This window comes from Budorcas taxicolor, chromosome 15 (assembly GCF_023091745.1).
Source record: "Budorcas taxicolor isolate Tak-1 chromosome 15, Takin1.1, whole genome shotgun sequence".
NCBI lineage: Eukaryota > Metazoa > Chordata > Mammalia > Artiodactyla > Bovidae > Budorcas > Budorcas taxicolor.
In genome coordinates this window covers 8,605,655-8,626,584 of record NC_068924.1, presented here as the reverse complement: position 1 = coordinate 8,626,584, position 20,930 = coordinate 8,605,655, and the positions used below count along the sequence as shown (strand labels likewise).

The 20,930-nt window shown below is 37.6% G+C and overlaps 1 protein-coding gene across 1 annotated transcript in view; it reads left to right on the top strand.

Moving 5' to 3' along the window:
- Positions 1-20,930, top strand: part of CNTN5 (contactin 5) — a 654,757-nt gene that overhangs the window by 303,275 nt on the left and 330,552 nt on the right. Inside the window, exons 9-10 of the mRNA XM_052652997.1 lie at positions 9,342-9,471; positions 14,650-14,800. Coding sequence (XP_052508957.1) covers positions 9,342-9,471; positions 14,650-14,800 — 281 coding nt within the window. The remainder of the gene's footprint in view (positions 1-9,341; positions 9,472-14,649; positions 14,801-20,930) is intronic.

Here is a 20,930-nt window from a genome sequence, read left to right as displayed (position 1 = left end):
TTTCTTATTTATCCCTTATATTCAGAATGAGAAAGATAACATATAACCAAATTAATTTTTACTCTTTAAAAAAATTATTGAAATATAGTTGATCTACAATGTTGTGTTAATTATTTCTGTACAGCACAGTGATTCAATTATTCTTTTTAAAATGTTACTTTCCATTGTGGTTTATCATAGTATATTGAATATAATTGTATGTATTGTACAGTGGAACTTTGTTGCTTATCTATTCTATGTATAAAAGTTTACATCTGCTAGCCCCAACCTCCCACTAGATCCAACATCCGCCCCCCTGGCAAGCACTAATCTGTTCCCTATCTCTGTGATTCTGGTTCTGCTTCATATATAGATTCATTGTGTAATATTTTAGCTTTCACATATAAGTGATATCATAGGTATTTGTCTTTTTCTGACTTACTTTGCTTAGTATGATAATCTCTAGTTGCATCTATGTTGCTGCAAATGACATTATTTTGCTGGCTGAATATTCCATTGTATATATGTGCCATATCTTCTTTACCCATTTATCTGTTGAAGGACATTTAGGTTATTTCCATGTCTTGGCTATTGCAAATTAGTGTTATTATGAACATAGGTGTGCAAACATCTTTTTGAATTACAGTTTTGTCCAAATATATGCCCAGGAGTGGGATTGCTTGATCATATGGTAATTGTATTTTTAGTTTTCCACTGTGGTTGCACCAACTTACATACCCACCAATTGTAGAAGAGGTCCCTTTTCTCTACATCCTATCCAGCATTTGTTAGTTGAAGACTTTTAAATGATGGCTATTCTGACTGGTGTGAGGCTGTAACTTATTGTAGTTTTGATTTGCATTTCTCTAATAATTGGCAATTTTGAAAATCTTTTCATGTGCCTATCGGCCACCTGTGTATCTTCTTTGGAGAAATCTATATTTAGGTCTTCTGCCCATGTTTTTGTATAGGGTTCTTTTTGTTGTTGTTGAAAAAAAATAGTTTTCTTTTAATTTTAATTGCCTCATTACTTTCTAGTAATACATCACTTCTTCAAATTTTATTCAATCCTATAAGTTTATATGAAAATATCAGTGATTACCATTAACTCATTGCCATTTTTAGCAGACATTTAGACATCATCTAACCTACTGCTGTCACTTTGAAGACAGCGGGATAATCAAAAAATAAAGTTGTTTGCCTGAGATTGAAACTGTTTACCACAGATTCGGACTTGAACCTATGAACTGGGACTCTAACCCAGCCAAAACCCACAATACCTGGTTTCAGGACTGAATGAAGCTCAGGTTCTTGATGTCCCATCACAGAAAGAATTCACTGAGAGACAAAGTGATGGGTAAGAAATGGGTTTATTCAGATTCAGAGAAAACTACACTCCCCAGACAAAGTGTGGGCCATCACAGAGGGCAAATGCAGTGCAAAATGTGGTGTGGCTAGCTTTTATAGGCTGGGTATTTTGTATGCTAATGAGTGTGAGGATTATTCCAACTATTTTGGGGAAGACGTGGAGATTTCCAGGAATTGGGTCATCATGCACTCCTTGGTCTTTTGACAGTGATTCGAACTGTCATGATGCCTCTGGGTGTATCATTAACCTTCCTGATTGAGGATGAGGGTCTAATCAAAGTCAACTTGTCCACTATCTTGGATCCATTTGATTCTAATAAGTTTATCTTGTGTCCTTCAGTTCAGTTCAGTAACTCAGTCTTGTCCAACTTTTTGTGACCCCATGGACTGCAGCACACCAGGTCTCCCTGTCCATCACCAACTCCCAGAGTTTACTCAAATTCATGTCCATAGAGTAAGTGATGTCATCCAACCATCTCATTCTCTGCTATCACCTTATTCTCTGACCTTCAATCTTTCCCCAAATCAAGATCGTTTCAAATGAGTCAGTTCTTCACATCAGATGACCAAAGTATTGGATTTTCAGCTCCAGTGTCAATCCTTGCAATGAATATTCAGGACTGATCTCCTTTAGGATGGACTGGCTGGATCTCCTTGCAGTCCAAGGGACTCAAAAGCGTCTTCTCCAATACCATAATTTAAAAGCATCAATTCTCTATAGTCCATCTCTCACATCCATACATGACTACTGGAAAAACCATAGCTTCGACTAGACAGACCTTTGTCAGGAAAGTAATATCTCTGCTTTTTAATATGCTGTCTAGGATGGTCACACCTTTTCTTCCAATGAGTCTTAATTTCATGGCTGCAGTCACCATCTGCAGTGATTTCGGAGCCCAAAAAAATAAAGTCTGTTGCTGTTTCCATTGTTTCCCCATCTATTTGCCGTGAGGTAATGGGACCAGATGTCATGATCTTAGTTTTCTGAGTGTTGAGTTGCAATCCAACTTTTTCACTCTCCTCTTTCACTTTCATCAAGAAGCTCTTTAGTACTTCTTCACTTTCTGCCATAAGTGTGGTGTCATCTGCATGTCTGAGGTTATTGATTTTTCTCCTGGCAATCTTGATTCCAGCTTGTCCTTCATGCAGTCTAGCAATCTCATGATATACTCAGCATATAAGTTAAATAAGTAATGTGACAATGTACAACCTAGACTTACTCCTTTCAGATTTGAAACCAGTCTATTGTTCCATGTCCAGTTCTGTTCCTTTTTGACCTGCCTACAGATTTCTCAGGAGGCCGGTCAGGTGGTCTGGTATTCCCTTCTCTTTCAGAATTGTCCACAGTTTGTTTTGAACCACACAGTCGAAGGCTTTGGCATAGTCAAAGAAGGAGAAGTAGATGTTTTTCTGGAACTCTCATTCTTTTTCAATGATCCAAAAGATGTTGGCAATTTGATCTCTGGTTCCTCTGCCTTTTCTAAAACCAGCTTGAATATCTTGAAGTTCATACTTCACATACTGTTGAAGCCTGGCTTGGAGAATTTTGAGCATTACTTTACTAGCATGTGAGATGAGTGCAATTGTGCAGTAGTTTGAGCATTCTTTCGTATTGCCTTTCTTTGGGATTGGGATGAAAACTGACCTTTTCCAGTTCTGTGGCCACTGCTGAGTTTTCCAAATTTGCTGGCATATTGAGTCAACACATTCACAGCATCATCTTTTAGGATTTGAAATAGCTCACCTGTAATTCCATCACATCCATTAGCTTTGTTCGTAGTGATGCTTCCTAAGGCCCACTTGACTCTGCATTTCAGGATGTCTGGCTCTAGGTGAGTGATCACACCATCATGATTATATGGGTCCTGAAGGTCTTTTTTGTACAGGTCTTCTGTGTATTCTTGCCACATGCTTCTGTTAGGTCCATACCATTTCTGTCCCTTATTGAGCCCATCTTTTCATATAATGGTCCCTTGGTATCTCTAAGTTTCTTGAAGAGATCTCTAGTCTTTCCCATTCTATTGTTTTCCTGTATTTTTTTTTTTGCATTAATCACTGAGGAAATCTTTCTTATCTTTCCTTGCATTCTTTGGAACTCCACATTCAAATGGGTACATCTTTTCTTTTCGCCTTTGACTTTTGCTTCTCTTCTTTTCATGGCAGTTTGTAAAACCTCCTCAGACAGCCATTTTGCCTTTTTGCATTTCTTTTTCTTGAGGATGATCTTGATCACTGCCTCTTGTACAATGTCATGAACCTCTGTCCATAGTTCTTCAGGCTCTCTGTCTATCACATCTAATCCTGTGAATCTATTTGTCACCTCCACTGTATAGTCATAAGAGATTTGATTTAGGTTATATCTGAATGGTCTAGTTGTTTCCCCTACTTTCTTCAATTTAAGTCTGAATTTGACAATAAAGTGTTCATGATCTGTGCCATAGTCAGCTTCTGGTCTTGTCTTTGATGGCTGAATAGAGCTTCTCCATTTGTGGCTGCAAAGAATATAATCAATCTGATTTCAGTATTGACCATCTGATGATGCCCATGTGTAGAGTCTTCTCTTGTATTGTTGGAAAAGGGTGTTTTCTGTGATCAGTGCGTTCTCTTGGCAAAGCTGTATTAGCCTTTGCCTTGCCTCATTCTGTACTCCAAGGCCAAATTTTCCCATTACTCCAGGTATTTGTTGACTTTCTACTTTTGCACTGCAGTCCCCTATAATGAAAAGGACATCTTTTTTTGTGTGTTAGTTCTAGAAAGTCTTGTAGGTCTTCATAGAACTGTTCAACCTCAGCTTCTTCAGCATTACTGGTTGGGGCATAGACATGGATTGCTGTAACAATGAATGGTTTGCCTTGGAAATGAACAGAGATCATTCTGTCATTTTTGGGATTGCATCCAAATACTTCATTTTGGACTCTTTTTTTGACTATGATGGCTACTCCATTTCTTCTAAGGGATTCTTGCCCACAGTAGTAGATATAATGGTCATCTGTGTTAAATTCACCCATTCTAGTCCACTTTAGTTCACTGATTTCTAAAGTGTAGATGTTCACTCTTGCTATCTTCTGTTTGACCACTTCCAATTTGCCCTGGTTCATGGACCTAACATTCCAGTTTCCTATGCAATATTACTCTTTTCAGCATTGGATTTTCTTTTCATCACCAGTCACATCCACAGCTGGGTGTTGTTTTTGCTTTGGCTCCATCTGTTCATTCTTTCTGGAGATATTCTCCACTGATCTCCAATAGCATATTGGCCACCTACTGACCTGATGAGTTCATCTTTCAGTGTCCTATCATTTTTACTTTTCATACTTTTCCTGGGGTTCTCAAGGGAAGAATACTGAAGTGTTTTGCCATTCCCTTCTTCAGTGCATCACATTTTGTCAGAACTCTCCACTATGACCTGTCCATCTTGGGTGGCCCTACACAGCATGGCTAACAGTTTCATTGAGTTATAAAAGGTTGTGGTCCATGTGATCAGATTCATTACTTTGCTTTTATTGTGGTCTTCAGTCTTTCTGCCCTCTAATGGAGAAGCATAAAAGGCTTATAGAAGCCTCTGGATGGGAGAGACTGACTGAGGGGGAAACTGGATCTTGTTCTGATGGGCAGGGTCATGTTCAGTAAATCTTTAATCCAATTTTCTGTTGAAGAGCAGGGCTGTGTTCCCTCCCTGTTATTTGACATGAGGCCAAATTATGGTGGAGGTAATGAAGATAATGGGGACTTCCTTCAAAAGGTCCCATGCAAGCACTACTTCACTTTAGTTCAGTTCAGTCACTCAGTCATGTCCGATTCTTTGAGACCTCATGAATTGCAGCATTCCAGGCCTCCTTGTCCATCACCAACTCCCAGAGTTCACCCAAACTCTTGCCCATCGAGTCAGTGATGCCATCCAGCCATCTCATCTTCTGTCTTCCCCTTCTCCTCCTGCCCCCAATCCTTCCCAGCATCAGAGTCTTCTCCAATGAGTCAACTCTTCACATGAGATGGCCAAAATATTGGAATTTCAGCTTTAGCATCCTTCCAATGAACTCCCAGGACTGAGCTCCTTTAGAATGGACTGGTTGGATCTCCTTGCAGTCACAGGGACTCTCAAGAATCTTCTCCAACACTACAGTTCAACAGCATCAATTCAGTGTTCAGCTTTCTTCACAGTCCAACTCTCACATCCATACATGACCCAGATAATCATGATGGTGTGATCACTCACTGAGAGCCAGACATTCTGAAATGTGAAGTCAAGTGGGCCTTAGAAAACATCACTACAAATAAAGCTAGTGGAAGTGATGGAATTCCAGTTGAGCTGTTTCAAATCCTGAAAGATGATGCTGTGAAAGTGCTGCACTCAATATGCCACCAAATTTGAAAAACTCAGCAGTGGCCACAGGACTGGAAAAGGTCAATTTGCATTCCAATCCCAAAGAAAGGCAATGCCAAAGAATGTTCAAACTACTGCACAATTGCACTCATATCACATGCTAGTAAAGTAATGCTCAAAATTCTCCAAGCCAGGCTTCAGCAATATGTGAAGCATGAACTTCCAGATATTCAAGCTGGTTTTAGGAAAAAAAGAGGAACCAGAGATCAAATTGTCAACATCTGCTGGATCATTGAAAAAGCAAGAGAGTTCCAGAGAAACATCTGTTTCTGATTTATTGACTATGCCAAAGCCTTTGAGTGTTTGGATCACTGTGGAAAATTCTGAAAGAGATGGGAATACCAGACCACCTGACCTGTCTCTTGAGAAACCTATATGCAGGTCAGGAAGCAACAGTTAAAACTGGACATGGAACAACACACTGGTTCCAAATAGGAAAAGGAGTATGTCAAGGCTGTATATTGTCACCCTGCTTATTTAACTTATATGCAGAGTACATCATGAGAAACACTGGGCTGGAAAAAGCAGAAGTTGGAATCAAGCTTTCCGGGAGAAATATCAATATCCTCAGATATGCAGATGATACTACCCTATGGCAGAAAGTGAAGAGGAGCTAAAAAGCCCCTTGATGAAAGTGAAAGAGGAGAGTGAAAAAGTTGGCTTAAAGCTCAACATTCAGAAAACTAAGATCATGGAATCTGGTCCCATCACTTCATGGGAAATCGATGGGGAAACAGTGGAAACAGTCTCAGGCTTTATCTTTTGGGTCTTCAAAATCACTGCAGATGGTGATTGCAGCCATGAAATTAAAAGAGGCTTACTCCTTGGAAGGAAAGTTATGACTAACCTAGACAGCATATTGAAAAACAGAGACATTACTTTGCCAACAAAGGTCCGTCTAGTCAAGGCTATGGTTTTTCCAGTGGTCATGTATGGATGTGAGAGTTGGACTGTGAAGAAAGCTGAGTGCTGAAGAAGCACTCCTTGGGCTATGCCAAAAGCATCAAATTGATGCTTTTGAACTGTAGTCTTGGAGAAGACTCTTGAGAGTGCCTTAGACAGCACGGAGTTTCAAACAGTCAATCCTAAAGAAATCAGTTCTGACTATTCATTGTTAGGATTGATACTGAAGCTGAAGCTCTAATACTTTGGTCATGTGATATGAAGTACTGACTCCTTTGGAAAAACTCTGATATTGGGAAAGTTTGAAGGCAGGAAGAGAAGGGGGCGACAAAAGATGAGATGGTTGGATGGCATCACCAACTCGATGGACTTGAGTTTGAGGAAGCTCTAGGAGTTTTTGATGGACAGGGAAGTTTGGAATGCTGTAGTCCATGGGGTTGCAAAGAGTAGGACATGACTGAGTGACTGAATTGAACTGAACTGAACTGGATTATGTTCTTCTTTCAAAAGTTGTGCCCTGCCACTTTCGCTCCTGTTATAAGATCACATATATAGTAAGAGACATGATTGGGAGAGAATCTTAGTCTTCTGTGTCCTAGGCAGTTTCTTTCCATGACATCTTTCTAATATAGACTTAAATTGCTTTTTAGTAAATCTAGTAAGTGTTTTTAAAACAACTTAATAAGTACCAGATTTGAAAATAAATCACCATTTAATATCAGAATAATTGTTATAATTTCACCTTTCCCTTGTTGTATCCCTTTTAAGGCCAAGGGGAAATTGTTAATTACCTATGGACAAAAGGGAGGGAAAGTTTGTAAATTGAAATTCCAAACACAGTTTCTCCCCAAGTTCTGCCATTATCAAAGGATCTCGTTTCTGTAGTTTGCCCTTTTGGATCTTGATTTACCCTTTTGTAAAATCAAAAAATTGGATCATATCACCCCCACAGTCACATCCAACTCCATTATTCCCTTATTCTAAAATCACTAAGGCTAAAGCACAGTTATAGAAGAAGGCCTATACAAATAAAAAGAGTAGGAGAACTGTTAAAGAAAACTGAGAGGGAAGGAGCAGGAATCCTGGGACATTGGCTTATTGCCTGTCTCTCTAATCTTCTTGGGATATCACATAACCCTTGGGAAGGGTCCTGTGCTGGTTATATTGTCTACTCTCATCAACCCAGTAAATTCCACTGGCAGATGAATGAATGGGTTCATTTTAAAAATGATGTCAAATTACTGGACATCCCTGTTGATAGGTAAGCAAAGCACTGCTCACTAAAATTAAAAGAGTGATTTACCTAATGTCAAATAGATAAGATATCTGATTGTTAAACAACATTTTAAATTAAGAATTTGTTTTTAAAGTGTGCTCTTGGCCTCAGTTTACCTCAGTTTGCATGTGCTTAATTTTCTGTCTTCTGTATTATTTCATCTGATAACAAAATTTACATTTTCTGACCAAAAGTTTTATAAAGATTCCAGTTATAGGACAGCTTTTAATTTTTTTCAAATCTATGTCATTGTGCTGGGAAGTGAGAGAAAAGACAAACATCTGACTAGATCAATATAATAAAGAGATTCTTGAAATTTAGTGGACTATATTTAATCTTGATCCTACATATCTGCAGTCTCAATCCTTTCTACATTTAAACTCCAGCTTCTTATCTGTAAAATAAATTCAATAAAAGCATTATCTGATGACTGTATTTCATAAGCTTAACTAGTATACCAAACAAAAACATCTTATTTTAAAATATAATCAAAAGCAAAATTCATAAAAATGACTATAAGAAGATATAGTTATAATTTCTTTTCTGATCGACATAGCTATATTTTGCATTAGAATAATGCATAGTAAATTTGTTTTTCTAAGTTGAAACAATGTTCAACTGTATTAATTGTGAGGGCTTCCTATTGACTCAGATGGTAAAGAATCTGTCTGCAATGCAGGAGACCCATGCTGGCGACGGAATGAAACACCAACACTGCAGAGTGGTTTGAATCTTTATATTTTAACACTTGCTTTTTACAGCTGCTTTATTTTATATCCCTTGCACAACAACCTACAGGGCAAGTTGCAAAGCACTATGATTCAGAGACTATACAGTGCGCAGGCTCAGGGCGAGATAACCTTTACCTTGACTTATTTACTGCAGCTAAGACTTTGTTTTGGGGAACTTCCTTATCAACTAAGAATCCGTTTTGTCCCAGGGTCTGTTCCTTTTGAGGAATCAGAGAAACATCCTTGTGTGCAAGAAATGTTCTTTTCCCATGGGAACAAACAGGATTCTTAGCTGAACATCTCGTTTGCAAGAATGTTCAGCCCTGGTTGAGAGTCTCGTTTGCAAGCACTTCTCAACCTTCCTTATACCTAGTTCCCTACACTGGGCAGAACATCTCATTTGCAAGAATGTTCAGCCCTGGTTGAGAGTCTCATTTGCAAGCACTTCTCAACCTTCCTTATACCTTGTTCCCTACAGACCCAGCTTCAGTGCCTGGGTCAGGAAGATCCCTTGATGGGAATAGCTACATACTCCAGTATTCTTGCCTGGAGAATTCCACGGAGAGGAGTCGGAGGGCTATAGTCTATGGGGTTTCAAAGTTGGAGGCTTTTTTTTTTTTTTTTTAATCTAGGAAAGAGTAACTGCAAAATATGTGTGAAACATTCAATTTCTATATCTATTTTTCTTATTCCATTACAGAGTAGGGTTGAGATGGTTAATGGAGTATTGATGATCCACAACGTGAATCAATCAGATGCTGGAATGTATCAGTGTTTGGCCGAAAATAAATATGGAACCATTTATGCAAGTGCTGAGCTGAAGATTTTAGGTATGCAGTTTCTAACTAAATAAATAGGAAAGAAATGTGGCTTCTTATCATGCTCTAATTCTTACTATACTGAAGGTTTATGATGTGATTGTAAAAACCTATTTTATCTTTTAAAAAGAAATAATATGCCTTGCTGAATGTACTTTTTAAATTTTGGGAGATAAGGTTATATGGCATACAGTTTGTCCCATAACTTTTATTTTCTTTAATTTTAGTTTTAATCCTAACAGATTTACACACTATATCTTTTCTATGGCTTTAAAAAATCACATAAGAAAAGTATGCTAACTTTCAAGGAAAATTGTCATAAGGGTAGAGGATCAGAATATAGGTTATCAACATAGCGATGCTTAGTATTTTCCCAAGCTGCTCCTACCTACCAGTAGGTATGTGACTCCTGCAAGGCAGGACTCCCAAGAAAGCATTTTCTGTCAAAGGGATGTTATCACCTTAACAGGCTGATGAAAGCCCTCCTAAAGCCAGGCACAGGAAGCTCATAGGGTTACATTCTATAATATAACCAGAACACTAGCACTAATTCACACTCTACTACAAGAAAAATTCAATTCAGGGGAATAGACTACCAGATTGAGCCTCTTTAGGTCACTGGAATTGATTTTCCTTTTTCTCACTCTCAAGATTTTCTAAATTTTGGTTCTGGGATAATTATAATACAAAGAGAGAGACTTAGATGATCTTAACACACCATTTCTCAAAAGTGGGCGAAAGCCTGATTGTGCTTTGTACTTCCCACTGACCCAAAGCACATTAACAGAAACACCCAAGCTCTTGGAATCTGAAAATGTGCCTTTCATATATCAATTAAATATAATACACCATAAATCAACATGAATTATGAATGTTTAATTTGAAATTTTTTCACACTATAACAAATCCATCCAATGTTGATACAGAAGTCCATGTTTCAGTGTATTACATCCTAACCAATCAAAAAATATTTACTTTCCTGTTAACTCATACACCTGTATTTCTGAATTTAAAAACTGCTTCAGCACTCACCTAATCAATGGTTTATCCAGAAACACTCTCAAATGGGTCCCTTTCTTATTCAAAAATATATTTTCAAAATTACCTTTAATAAGGTATATCTCCAGTAAGCAACCAAATATGTTATCTTTCTATAAATTCCTAAACTTTTCTTTCAATTTCTTAACTCATCTCAGTTGGTACCTTTTCTGTTTGTGTGGCTCAGACGGTAAAGCGTTTGTCTACAATGTGGGAGACCCAGGTTCAATCCCTGGGTCGGGAAGATCCCCTGGAGAAGGAAATGGCAATCCACTCCAGTACTGTTGCCTGGAAAATCCCATGGACAGAGGAGCTTGGTAGGCTACAGTCCATGGGGTCGCAAAGAGTCAGACACGACTGAGCGACTTGACTGACTGATATGCTATGCTAAAACATTAGATATGTTTTAATGTTATGTGTTATGTGCTAAGTATAACTATGCTATACTTCTATGTAATGAACATAAAACACAAATGAAATATTCATAAGATTGTCAGATTGGCATAAATAAATATTTAAGATACAGTAAACTTGTAGAGATATTTTCCAGTTTCTCTTTTAGATATAAAGGTGTCTCTTTTTTCATTTGTTTGTTTTTTCACATATTCTTTACTTCAGCATTTTAGGAATCAGTGAAATAAATGGACTGGAATTAGTGAATTTAACTCAGATGGCCATTATATCTAAAACTGTGGGTAAGAATCCTTTAGAAGAAACAGAGTACCCATCATAGTCAACAAAAGAGTCTGAAGTGCAGTACTTGGATGCAATCTGAAAAACGACAGAATCATCTCTGTTTGTTTCCAAGGCAAACCACTCAATATCACAGTAATATAAGTCTATACCCCAACCACTAATGCTGAAGAACGGTTCAATGAAGAACCACAGGACCTTCTAGAACAAACAAACTCTCCAAAAAGATGTCCTTTTCTTTATAGGGGACTGGAATGCAAAAGTAGGAAGTCAATAAATACCTGGAGTAACGGGCAAATTTGACCTTGAAGTACAGAATGAAGCAGGGCGAAGGTTAACAGAGTTTTGCCAAGAGAATGCACTATTCATAGCAAATACACTCTTCCAACAACACAAGAGAAGACTACACATGGTCATCACCAGAAGGTCAATACCAAATTCAGATTGATTATATTCTTTGCAGCCAAGGAAGGAGAAGCTCTATACAGTAAGCGAAAATGAGGCTGGAAGCTGACTGTGGCTGAGATTATGAACTCCCTATTGTCAAATTCAGATTTAAATTAAAGAAAGTAGGGAAAACCACTAGACCATTCAGGTATGACCTAAATCAAATTCCTTACGATTATACACTGGAAGTGACAAATAGATTCAAGGGAATAGATCTGATAGACGGAGTGCTTAAAGAACCATAGACGGAGTTCATGACATTGTACAGGAGGCAGGGATCAAGACCATCCGCAAGAAAAAGAAATGCAAAATGGCAAAATGGTTGACTGAGGAAGCCTTACAAATAGCTGAGAAAAGAAGAGAAACTAAAGATAAAGAAGAAAAGGAAAGGTATACCCATTTGAATGCAGAGTTCCAAAGAATAGCAAGGAAAGATAAGAAAACCTTCCTCAGTGATCAATGCAAAGAAATAGCGGAAAACAATAGAATGGGAAGACTAGAGATCTCTTCAAGAAACTTAGAGATACCAAGGGAATATTTCATGCAAAGATGGGCACAATTAAGGGCAGAAAAAATCTTCAAAAAAAGATCTTCAGGACCCATATAATCATGATGGTGTGATCACTCACCTAGAGCCAGACATCCTGAAATGCAGTCAAGTGGGCCTTAGGAAGCATCACTACAAACAAAGCTAGTGGACATGATGGAATTACAGGTAGGTATTTCAAATCCTAAAAGATGATGCTGTGAAAGTGCTGCACTCAATATGTCAGCAAAATTGGAGAACTCAGCAGTGGCCACAGGATTGGAAAAGGTCAGTTTTCATCCCAATCCCAAAGAAAGGCAATGCCAAAGAATGCTCAAACTACCGCACAATTGCACTCATCTTACCCACTAGTAAAGTAATGCTCAAAATTCTCCAAGCCAGGCTTCAGCAATACATGAACCATGAACTTCCAGATGTTCAAGCTGGGCTTGGAAAAGCAGAGGAACCAGAGATCAAACTGCTGACATCTATTGGATCATGGAAAAAGCACATGAGTTCCAGAAAAACACCTACTTCTTCTTTATTGACTATGGCAAAGCCTTTGACTTTTTGGATCACAGCAAACTATGGAAAATTCTTAAAGAGATGGAAATAACCACACCCCCTCACCTGACTCCTGGGAAATCTGTATTCAGGTCAAGAAGCAACAGTTAGAACTGGACATGGAACAGCAGACTGGTTCCAAATCAGGAAAGGAATGCGTCAAGGCTGTATATTGTCATCCTGCTTATTTAACTTATATGCAGAGTACATTATGCAAAGTGCTGGGCTGGATGAAGCAAAAGCTGAAATCAAGTTTGCTGAGAGAAATATCAATAACCTCAAATATGCAGATGACACCACCCTTATGGCAGAACGTGAAGAAGAACTAAAGAGCCTCTTGATGAAAGTGAAAGAGGAGAGTGAAAAAGTTGGCTTAGAAGTCAACATTCAGAAAAAGAAGATTATGGCATCTGGTCCGATCACATCATGACAAATAGATGGGGAAATAGTGGAAACAGTAAGACTTCGAGTGAAGCCATGAAATTAAAAGACACTTGCTCCTTGGAAGAAAACCTATGACCAAACTAGACGGCATATTAAAAAGCAGGGACATTTCCTTTGCCAACAAAGGTCTGTCTAGTCAAAGCTATGGCTTTTCCAGTAGTCATGTATGGGTGTGAGAGTTGGAATACAAAGACAGCTGAGCACTAAAGAATTGATGCTTTTGAATTGTGATGTTGGAGAAGACTCTTGACAGTCTCTTGGACTACAAGGAGATCCAATCAATTCATTCGAAAGGAAATCAGTCCTGAATATTCATTGGAAGGACTGATTCTGAAGATGAAACTCCAATACTTTGGCCATCTGATGGGAAGAACTGACTCATTGAAAAGACCTTGATTCTGGGAAAGATTGAAGGCAGGAGGAGAAGGGGATGACAGAGGATGAGATGCTTGGATGGCATCTCTGATGGGCTTGACATGAGTTTGAGTAGGCTCCAGGATTTGGTGGTGCAGCAAGCCTTGCATGCTGCAGTCCATGGGGTCGCAAATAGTTGGATACGACTGAGCAACTGATCTGCACTGAACTTTAGTTCAGCATTCTTAACCACAGTTATCTACTGGAATGTCTTGGGAAGTTTACATGAAAACTATTAATAAAACTCTAGTAATACAAGATAAGTATTAATGAATGTTCAGGCTTAGGTGAATAATTGAAACCAATGAGTTGAAATTTAAATGATTTAATTTCTTAAAAATGTATTTCTTAAAATTCTACATTTAGTTTTGTATACTATTTAAATGGACTTTTCAGGTGGCCCAGTTTAAACAAGCTGCCTGCCAATGCAGGAGGTGCAGGAGATCCCAGTTCCATGCCTGGGTCAGGAAGACCCCTGGAGTGGAAAATGATAACCTGTTCCAGTATTCTTGCCTGGAAAATTATGTTACAATGATTGGACATGATTGAGAGCCTAAACACACACACACATGCATGTTATTAAATAAAATATGCGTCAAGACTCAGAGATTAGAAACAGGTAACACAGGATTGCTTTATCCATAGCCTCCATTTTTCCAAAGGAAGGCCCAAACAGACCCATATTCAACCCCTTCACCTTTCGCCCAAGGGGATCATTAAGCTTTCACAATTAAAGTTTAATTATAATTAAAGCATCTCATTCTTGGAAACAACCTTTGTCTGTGGACTTCCCTGGTGGCTCAGATGGTAAAGTGCTTACAGCGGGAGACACGGGTTCAGTAGGCCCCACAATAGTAAGAACTTGCTAAAGAAAAGGACAGCCAATAAGATACCTATTAAGTAATAATTAAATTAAATTTCAAATTAGTGCCTTTTATATGTGTAGATATCCTATGATTTTATTAATAATGCATTCCAAAGATAAAATTGCCCAATCTCAGTGAGTCATCCATTAGAAATTACTGTCATTGCTTCTGGTAGAATTAACCTTTTCTTTTTTATAGCTTCAGCTCCCACTTTTGCACTGAATCAACTGAGGAAAACAATAATTATTCCCAAAGACCAAGAAGTCATCATAGAGTGCAAACCTCAAGGATCTCCAAAACCAACTATCTCTTGGAAGAAGGGAGACAAAGCAGTTAGAGAGAATAAAAGGTTAGAAGTCTATTTCATAATTTAAACCTTTAATATCAGACTTTTCTGAAGTTGCAGATGATACAGACAAAATATATGAGTCTTAACATAATTTTGAGACATATTTCATGAAATGACTGAGCTATGGTTTTGTCTTCATAATGATTAAAAAAAGATCTATAAAGGAAAGAACAAGTGATCTATAAAGGAAAAAGTTCTATCTCAAAATGGCCATACTTCTTTTTTTTTTGTGGTATTTCAGCACCAACTGGGAATTTCACCAGCTTATGGAGAAAGCAAACACTTTCATTCAGTTAGCTAATTTTTCATTTTGGGTCTCCAGGTTTAAGGACCCAGAAGTTATCTATAATAATTTTTAGATGATGGGTTCTCATTTCAATGTTAGTATTAAAATAATATAAACATATTCTTGATATCCTGGGTAATCCCTTTATTACAGAATACTGCCAAGCGAAATTTGCATCTAAATTTTCATTTTTGCTTTAATTATGTTAATGAAAAATACTATAGAATTATTTCAGTTGCTATATGCAAATGAGGAATGTACAGAGAACTTTCTACCATATAAAGGTCTGTCATTGATACTTAAAGTCAAAGCAGAGGATAGGACTAGAAGTGGGAAAAAATGGTGAGGGCATCACATAATTGCACAACAGTCTAAGTATGACAAATTCAAAAGTCCCATGCATTACCAATCATTATTATCTGGTGTTGCAAATGGTGGTTTGATAAAATATTATCCTCTATTATGTTAAAATAATGTTGTATATGTTGTTTAAGGTTATGTTTTTTACTTGATCTATAAAAATAAGGAATTTATGTTTTGATTTATGTTTCGGTCTCAGTAAACTTATAGCTAAAATAATTTAAGTCAGCATTAGAACCCATTTAAACAATTCCTTAGGTAATTTTGGAATATTTTGACATATTTGAAAAATATATTTGGAATATATGCCTTTCCCATTCAAATCTGAGAAATATTTTAAATTGCATGTCTCTAATGAAATAATTTATGAATGATTGGATTATGGTCAGGCCCAAGCTTCTATGCTGCCGAGAATTGATATGGATTATCACAGACATTGGGATTCCCAGGTAGCACCAGTGGTAAGGAATCCATCTGCAATGCAAGAGATATGGGTTTTATCCCTGGGTTGGGAAGATCCTCTGGAGGAGGGCATGGCAGCCATCTCAAATATTCTTGCCTGGAGAATCCCATGGACAGAGGAGCCTGGTGGCCTATGGTCCATAGGGTCACAAAGAGTTGGATATGATTGAAGTGACTTATCTCTCACATTATGGATATTTTGTTAAAAAAAAAAAACAACAAACAACTATTTCTTAGTGCAAGTGAGATTGGGAAGCAAATTACAAGCTGTAAATTCAGTGTTGCATTTGGTTGAATTTAATATGGTTGAAATAAATTTTTAATGATTGTTGCTCAGAAATATGAAAAAACAAACAAAAAGAAAACAAAGAAACAAAAACCTCACACAAACCTTTCATTATAACAGAAGACAATGATTTTGTAGTATCCTAGTAAGAACATATACTTTACATTGCATCAGTTCAGTTCAGTCACTCAGTCATGCTCAACTCTTGGCGACCCCATAAGTCGCAGCACATCAGGCCCCCCTGTCCATCACCATCTCCTGGAGTTCACTCAGACTCATGTCCATCGAGTCCGTGATGCCATTCTGCCATCTCATCCTCTGTCGTCCCCTTCTCCTCCTGCCCCCAATCTCTCCCAGCATCAAAGTCTTTTCCAATGCATCAACTCTTCCCATGAGGTGACCAAAGTACTGGAGTTTCAGCTTTAGCATCATTCCTTCCAAAGAACACCCAAGACTGATCTTTAGAATGGACTGGTTGGATCTCCTTGCAGTCCAAGGGACTCTCAAGAATCATCTCCAACAACACAGGTCAAAAACATCAATTCTTCGGTGCTCTGCCTTCTTCACAGTCCAACTCTCACATCCATACATGACCACTGGAAAAACCATAGCCTTGACTAGACATACCTTTGTTGGCAAAGTGATGTCTCTGCTTTTGAATATGCTATCTAGGTTGGTCATAACTTTCCTTCCAAGGGGTATGTGTCTTTTAATTTCATGGCTGCAGTCACCATCTGCCGTGATTTTGGAGCCCCAAAAAGTAAAGTCTGACACTGTTTCCACTGTTTCCCCATCTAGTTCCCATGAAGTGATGGGACCAGGTGCCATGATTTTCGTTTCCTGAATGTTGAGCTTTCAGCCAACTTTTTACTCTCCTCTTTCACTTTCATCAAGAGGCTTTTTAGTTCCTCTTCACTTTCTGCCATAAGCGTGGTGTCATCTGCATATCTGAGGTTATTGATATTTCTCCCAGCAATCTTGATTCCAGCTTGTTCTTCCAGTCCAGCATTTCTCATTATGTACTCTGCATAGAAGTCAAATAAGCAGGGTGGCAATATGCAGCCTTGACATACTCCTTTTCCTATTTGGAACCAGTCTGTTGTTCCATGTCTAGTTCAAACTGTTGCTTCCTGACTTGCATATAGGTTTCTCAAGAGGCAGGTCAGGTGGTCTGGTATTCATCTCTTTCAGAGTTTTCCACAGTTTACTATGATCCATACAGTCAAAGGCTTTGGCATAGTCAATAAAGCAGATCATTTTTTTGAATGTATTAAATTTTCTCATAATATCATTAAAATATATATGTCATATTAGTATAAGCCATTCCATTTGAAATGCATTACTTTGTTTTATGTTTGGAAACAACATGTGAGCCTTATCTTATTTATTTCAGTTCACCTTAGAATGTCCCTCATCAACTATTTGTAAATATCACATTGTTTTTAATAAGCGTGGTGCTATCTCTTTTGTCAAATCAAAAGTACTGAAAGAGGAATGGGATTATGAATTTCTATTACAAAAATGTGAGAATAATAAACTTTTTATTTTACAGAAGTCAAAATGCATAGTTGTGAATTTTCCATTTTTCTTGCTCCCTATTCTATTTACTGCTAACTCCTTGGTTAACAGTGAAATACTATGGCATGAAACTAAGATCACTAATATTTTCCATATTTCAATACCTCTGTTCAAAATGCTATTTAGCAATAATATTGAAAGGTGTTTTTATTTAAGTAAAAGTAAGATTTGGACACAATTAGTTAACATTTTGTTACCCTGAACTATATGTTTAAATATGTAAATTTGTTTACTTTAATAACAAATATCAAAGATAATGTATTTTTATTCTTAAAAATTGACAGGCACTTTTGCAAAATATAACTTACTAACATTTTCGGCAGTGTCGAGTTTCACTAAGACTACAATCTCAAGTTCAGTTCAGTTCAGTTCAGTTGCTCAGTCGTGTCCAACTCTGTGACCCCATGAATCCAAGCAGGCCAGGCCTCCCTGTCCATCACCAACTCCTGGAGTTCACTCAAACACACATCCATCTAGTCGGTGATGCCATCCAGCCATCTCATCTATTGTCTCCTTCTCCTCCTGCCCCCAATCCCTCCCAGTATCAGGGTCTTTTCCAATGAGTCAACTCTTCACATGAGATGGCCACAGTACTGCAGTTTCAGATTTAGCAACATTCCTTGCAAAGAACACCCAGGGCTGATCTTTAGAATGGACTGGTTGGATCTCCTTGCAGTCCAAGGGACTCTCAAGAGTCTTCTCCAACACCACAGTTCAAAAGCATCAATTCTTCGGTGCTCAGCTTTCTTCACAATCCAACTCTCACATCCATACATGACCACAGGAAAAACCATAGCCTTGACTAGATGGACCTTTGTTGGCAAAGTAATGTCTCTGCTTTTGAATATGCTATCTAGATTGGTCATAACTTTTCTTTCAAGGAGTAAGCATATTTTAATTTCATGGCTGCAGTCACCATATGAGGTGATTTTGGAACCCCCCGAAAATAAAAAGTCAGCCACTGTTTTCACTGTTTCCCCATCTATGTCCCATGAAGTGATGGGACCAGATGCCATGATCTTCGTTTTCTGACTGTTGAGCTTTAAGCCAACTTTTTCATGCTCCTCTTTCTTTTTTTTTTTTTTAGTTCTTTTTTAATTTTTTATTTATTTTACTTTATTTTACTTTACAATACTGTATTGGTTTTGCCATACATCAACATGAATCTGCCACGGGTGTAAACGTGTTCCTCTTTCACTTTCATCAAGAGGCTTTTTAGTTCCTCTTCACTTTCTGCCATAAAGGTGGTGTCATCTGCATATCTGAGGTTATTGATGTTTCTCCCAGCAATCTTGATTCCAGCTTGTGCTTCTTCCAGCGCAGGGTTTCTCATGATGTACTCTGCATAATTTAAAATAAGCTGGGTGACAATATATAGCCTTGATGTACTCCTTTTCCTATTTGGAACCAGTCTGCTGTTCCATGTCCAGTTCTAAATGTTGCTTCCTGACCTGCATATAGGTTTCTCAAGAGGCAGGTCAGGTGGTCTGGTATTCCCATCTCTTTCAGAATTTTCCACAGTTTATTGTGATCCACACAGTCAAAGGCTTTGGTATAGTTAATAAAGCAGAAATAGATGTTTTTCTGGAACTCTCTTGATTTTTCGATGATCCAGCAGATGCTGGCAATTTGATCTCTGGCTCCTCTGCCTTTTCTAAGCCAGCTTGAACATCTAGAAGTTCACAGTTCACATATAGCTTAAGCCTGGCTTGGAGAATTTTGAGTATTACTGTTGTGCAGGGGTCATAGGAGACAGGGGGTTGATACTTGGATTGGGAAGATCTCCTGGAGGAGAACACTTCAACCCACTCCAGTATTCATGCCTGGAGAACCTCCAAGGACAGAGGAGCCTAGTAGGCTGCAGTCTATAGAGTCACAGAGAGACTGACAAGATTAAAGATACTTTAACATGCACACATGCATGCATATTTTAAAATGTAAGAAAGAATAACTAAGACATAACATGAATTTTAGAAGAAATATGATTAACAAATAAGTTATACATACAAAATATTTCATTCATTTGACCCTAAGTGATACAACTAAAATATGTAAGAAAATGGATTATGTCAGAGTTTGTGAGTTGTTTATAGTCATTTGTTTTTTATAAGAATAAATTGTCTATATCAGGAAATGATTTGTATGAACTGCTGCTCAAACAGTAAATCATATTATTGTTAATAATGATGATGATTGCTTTTAAGTCTCTAGCATTTATAATTTACAGAGCAGTTTAACATTGTGGGTAACAGTAGAACTCAGTGTATAAAGTGGGAAGATGATGAGTTTTCAACAGGTTACTTAATTTTCTTGTAAAATTAGCATCTAAAATAATAAGCATAAGTGTTAGGTACTGAGAAATAAATGAAATTTTGTGTGTAAAATACATTGGCTGGTATATGGCATTCAGTAAGTGCTCAGTGAATGTTACTGTATTGATAAAGCTGCTGCTGCTGATGTGGACAGTAGTGGTGGTGGTGGTGATGATGATGGTGTCATTTGAACTTTTGAATCTTTGGATACTGGTCTTAATTTTTGTTATCAGTAGTTCTGAAAAACTTTAACACATTCCTATCCTTTCTCCAATAATTAGGGGAAACATGCCTAAATTAAGTTATTATCTGGCAATTAAAAAGCCTTTAGTGCCTTCCATATGATAAATTTGCTAATCTATGTTAACATACTTTATCCATCAGACTCCAAACCTACACTTATTGGCATTTTTCATGGTGTGGCCATTCTCACCAACCTTACCTATTCTTGGTTCAATATTATTAGGATAGTTTTTAAACTAGTAGGCTCAATAGTTACTTGTTCTGCAATCACTATCGTAGGCCATGTTAATATACGTGTAATGAATATACATAGAGAGTAATTGAAATAGAGAGGAAGATTTTTAAACTATATATATATATATATATATATATATATATATATATATATATACATTTTTATGGAATCTCCAGGTTTTGTCCCATTGCTTTAAAAAATCACCAGCACATGTCCACTTAAGTTCCTTTATCGATCACGTCCATTTTCATACTGAAACTAATTTGTTCCAGGAGTACTAAGACATGAAACAGTCCATAGGGATTTTCTCCTCTAGTGTACTTTCATTCAGAATGTTCTGCTCATCAAACGCATATTAGATTTTCACT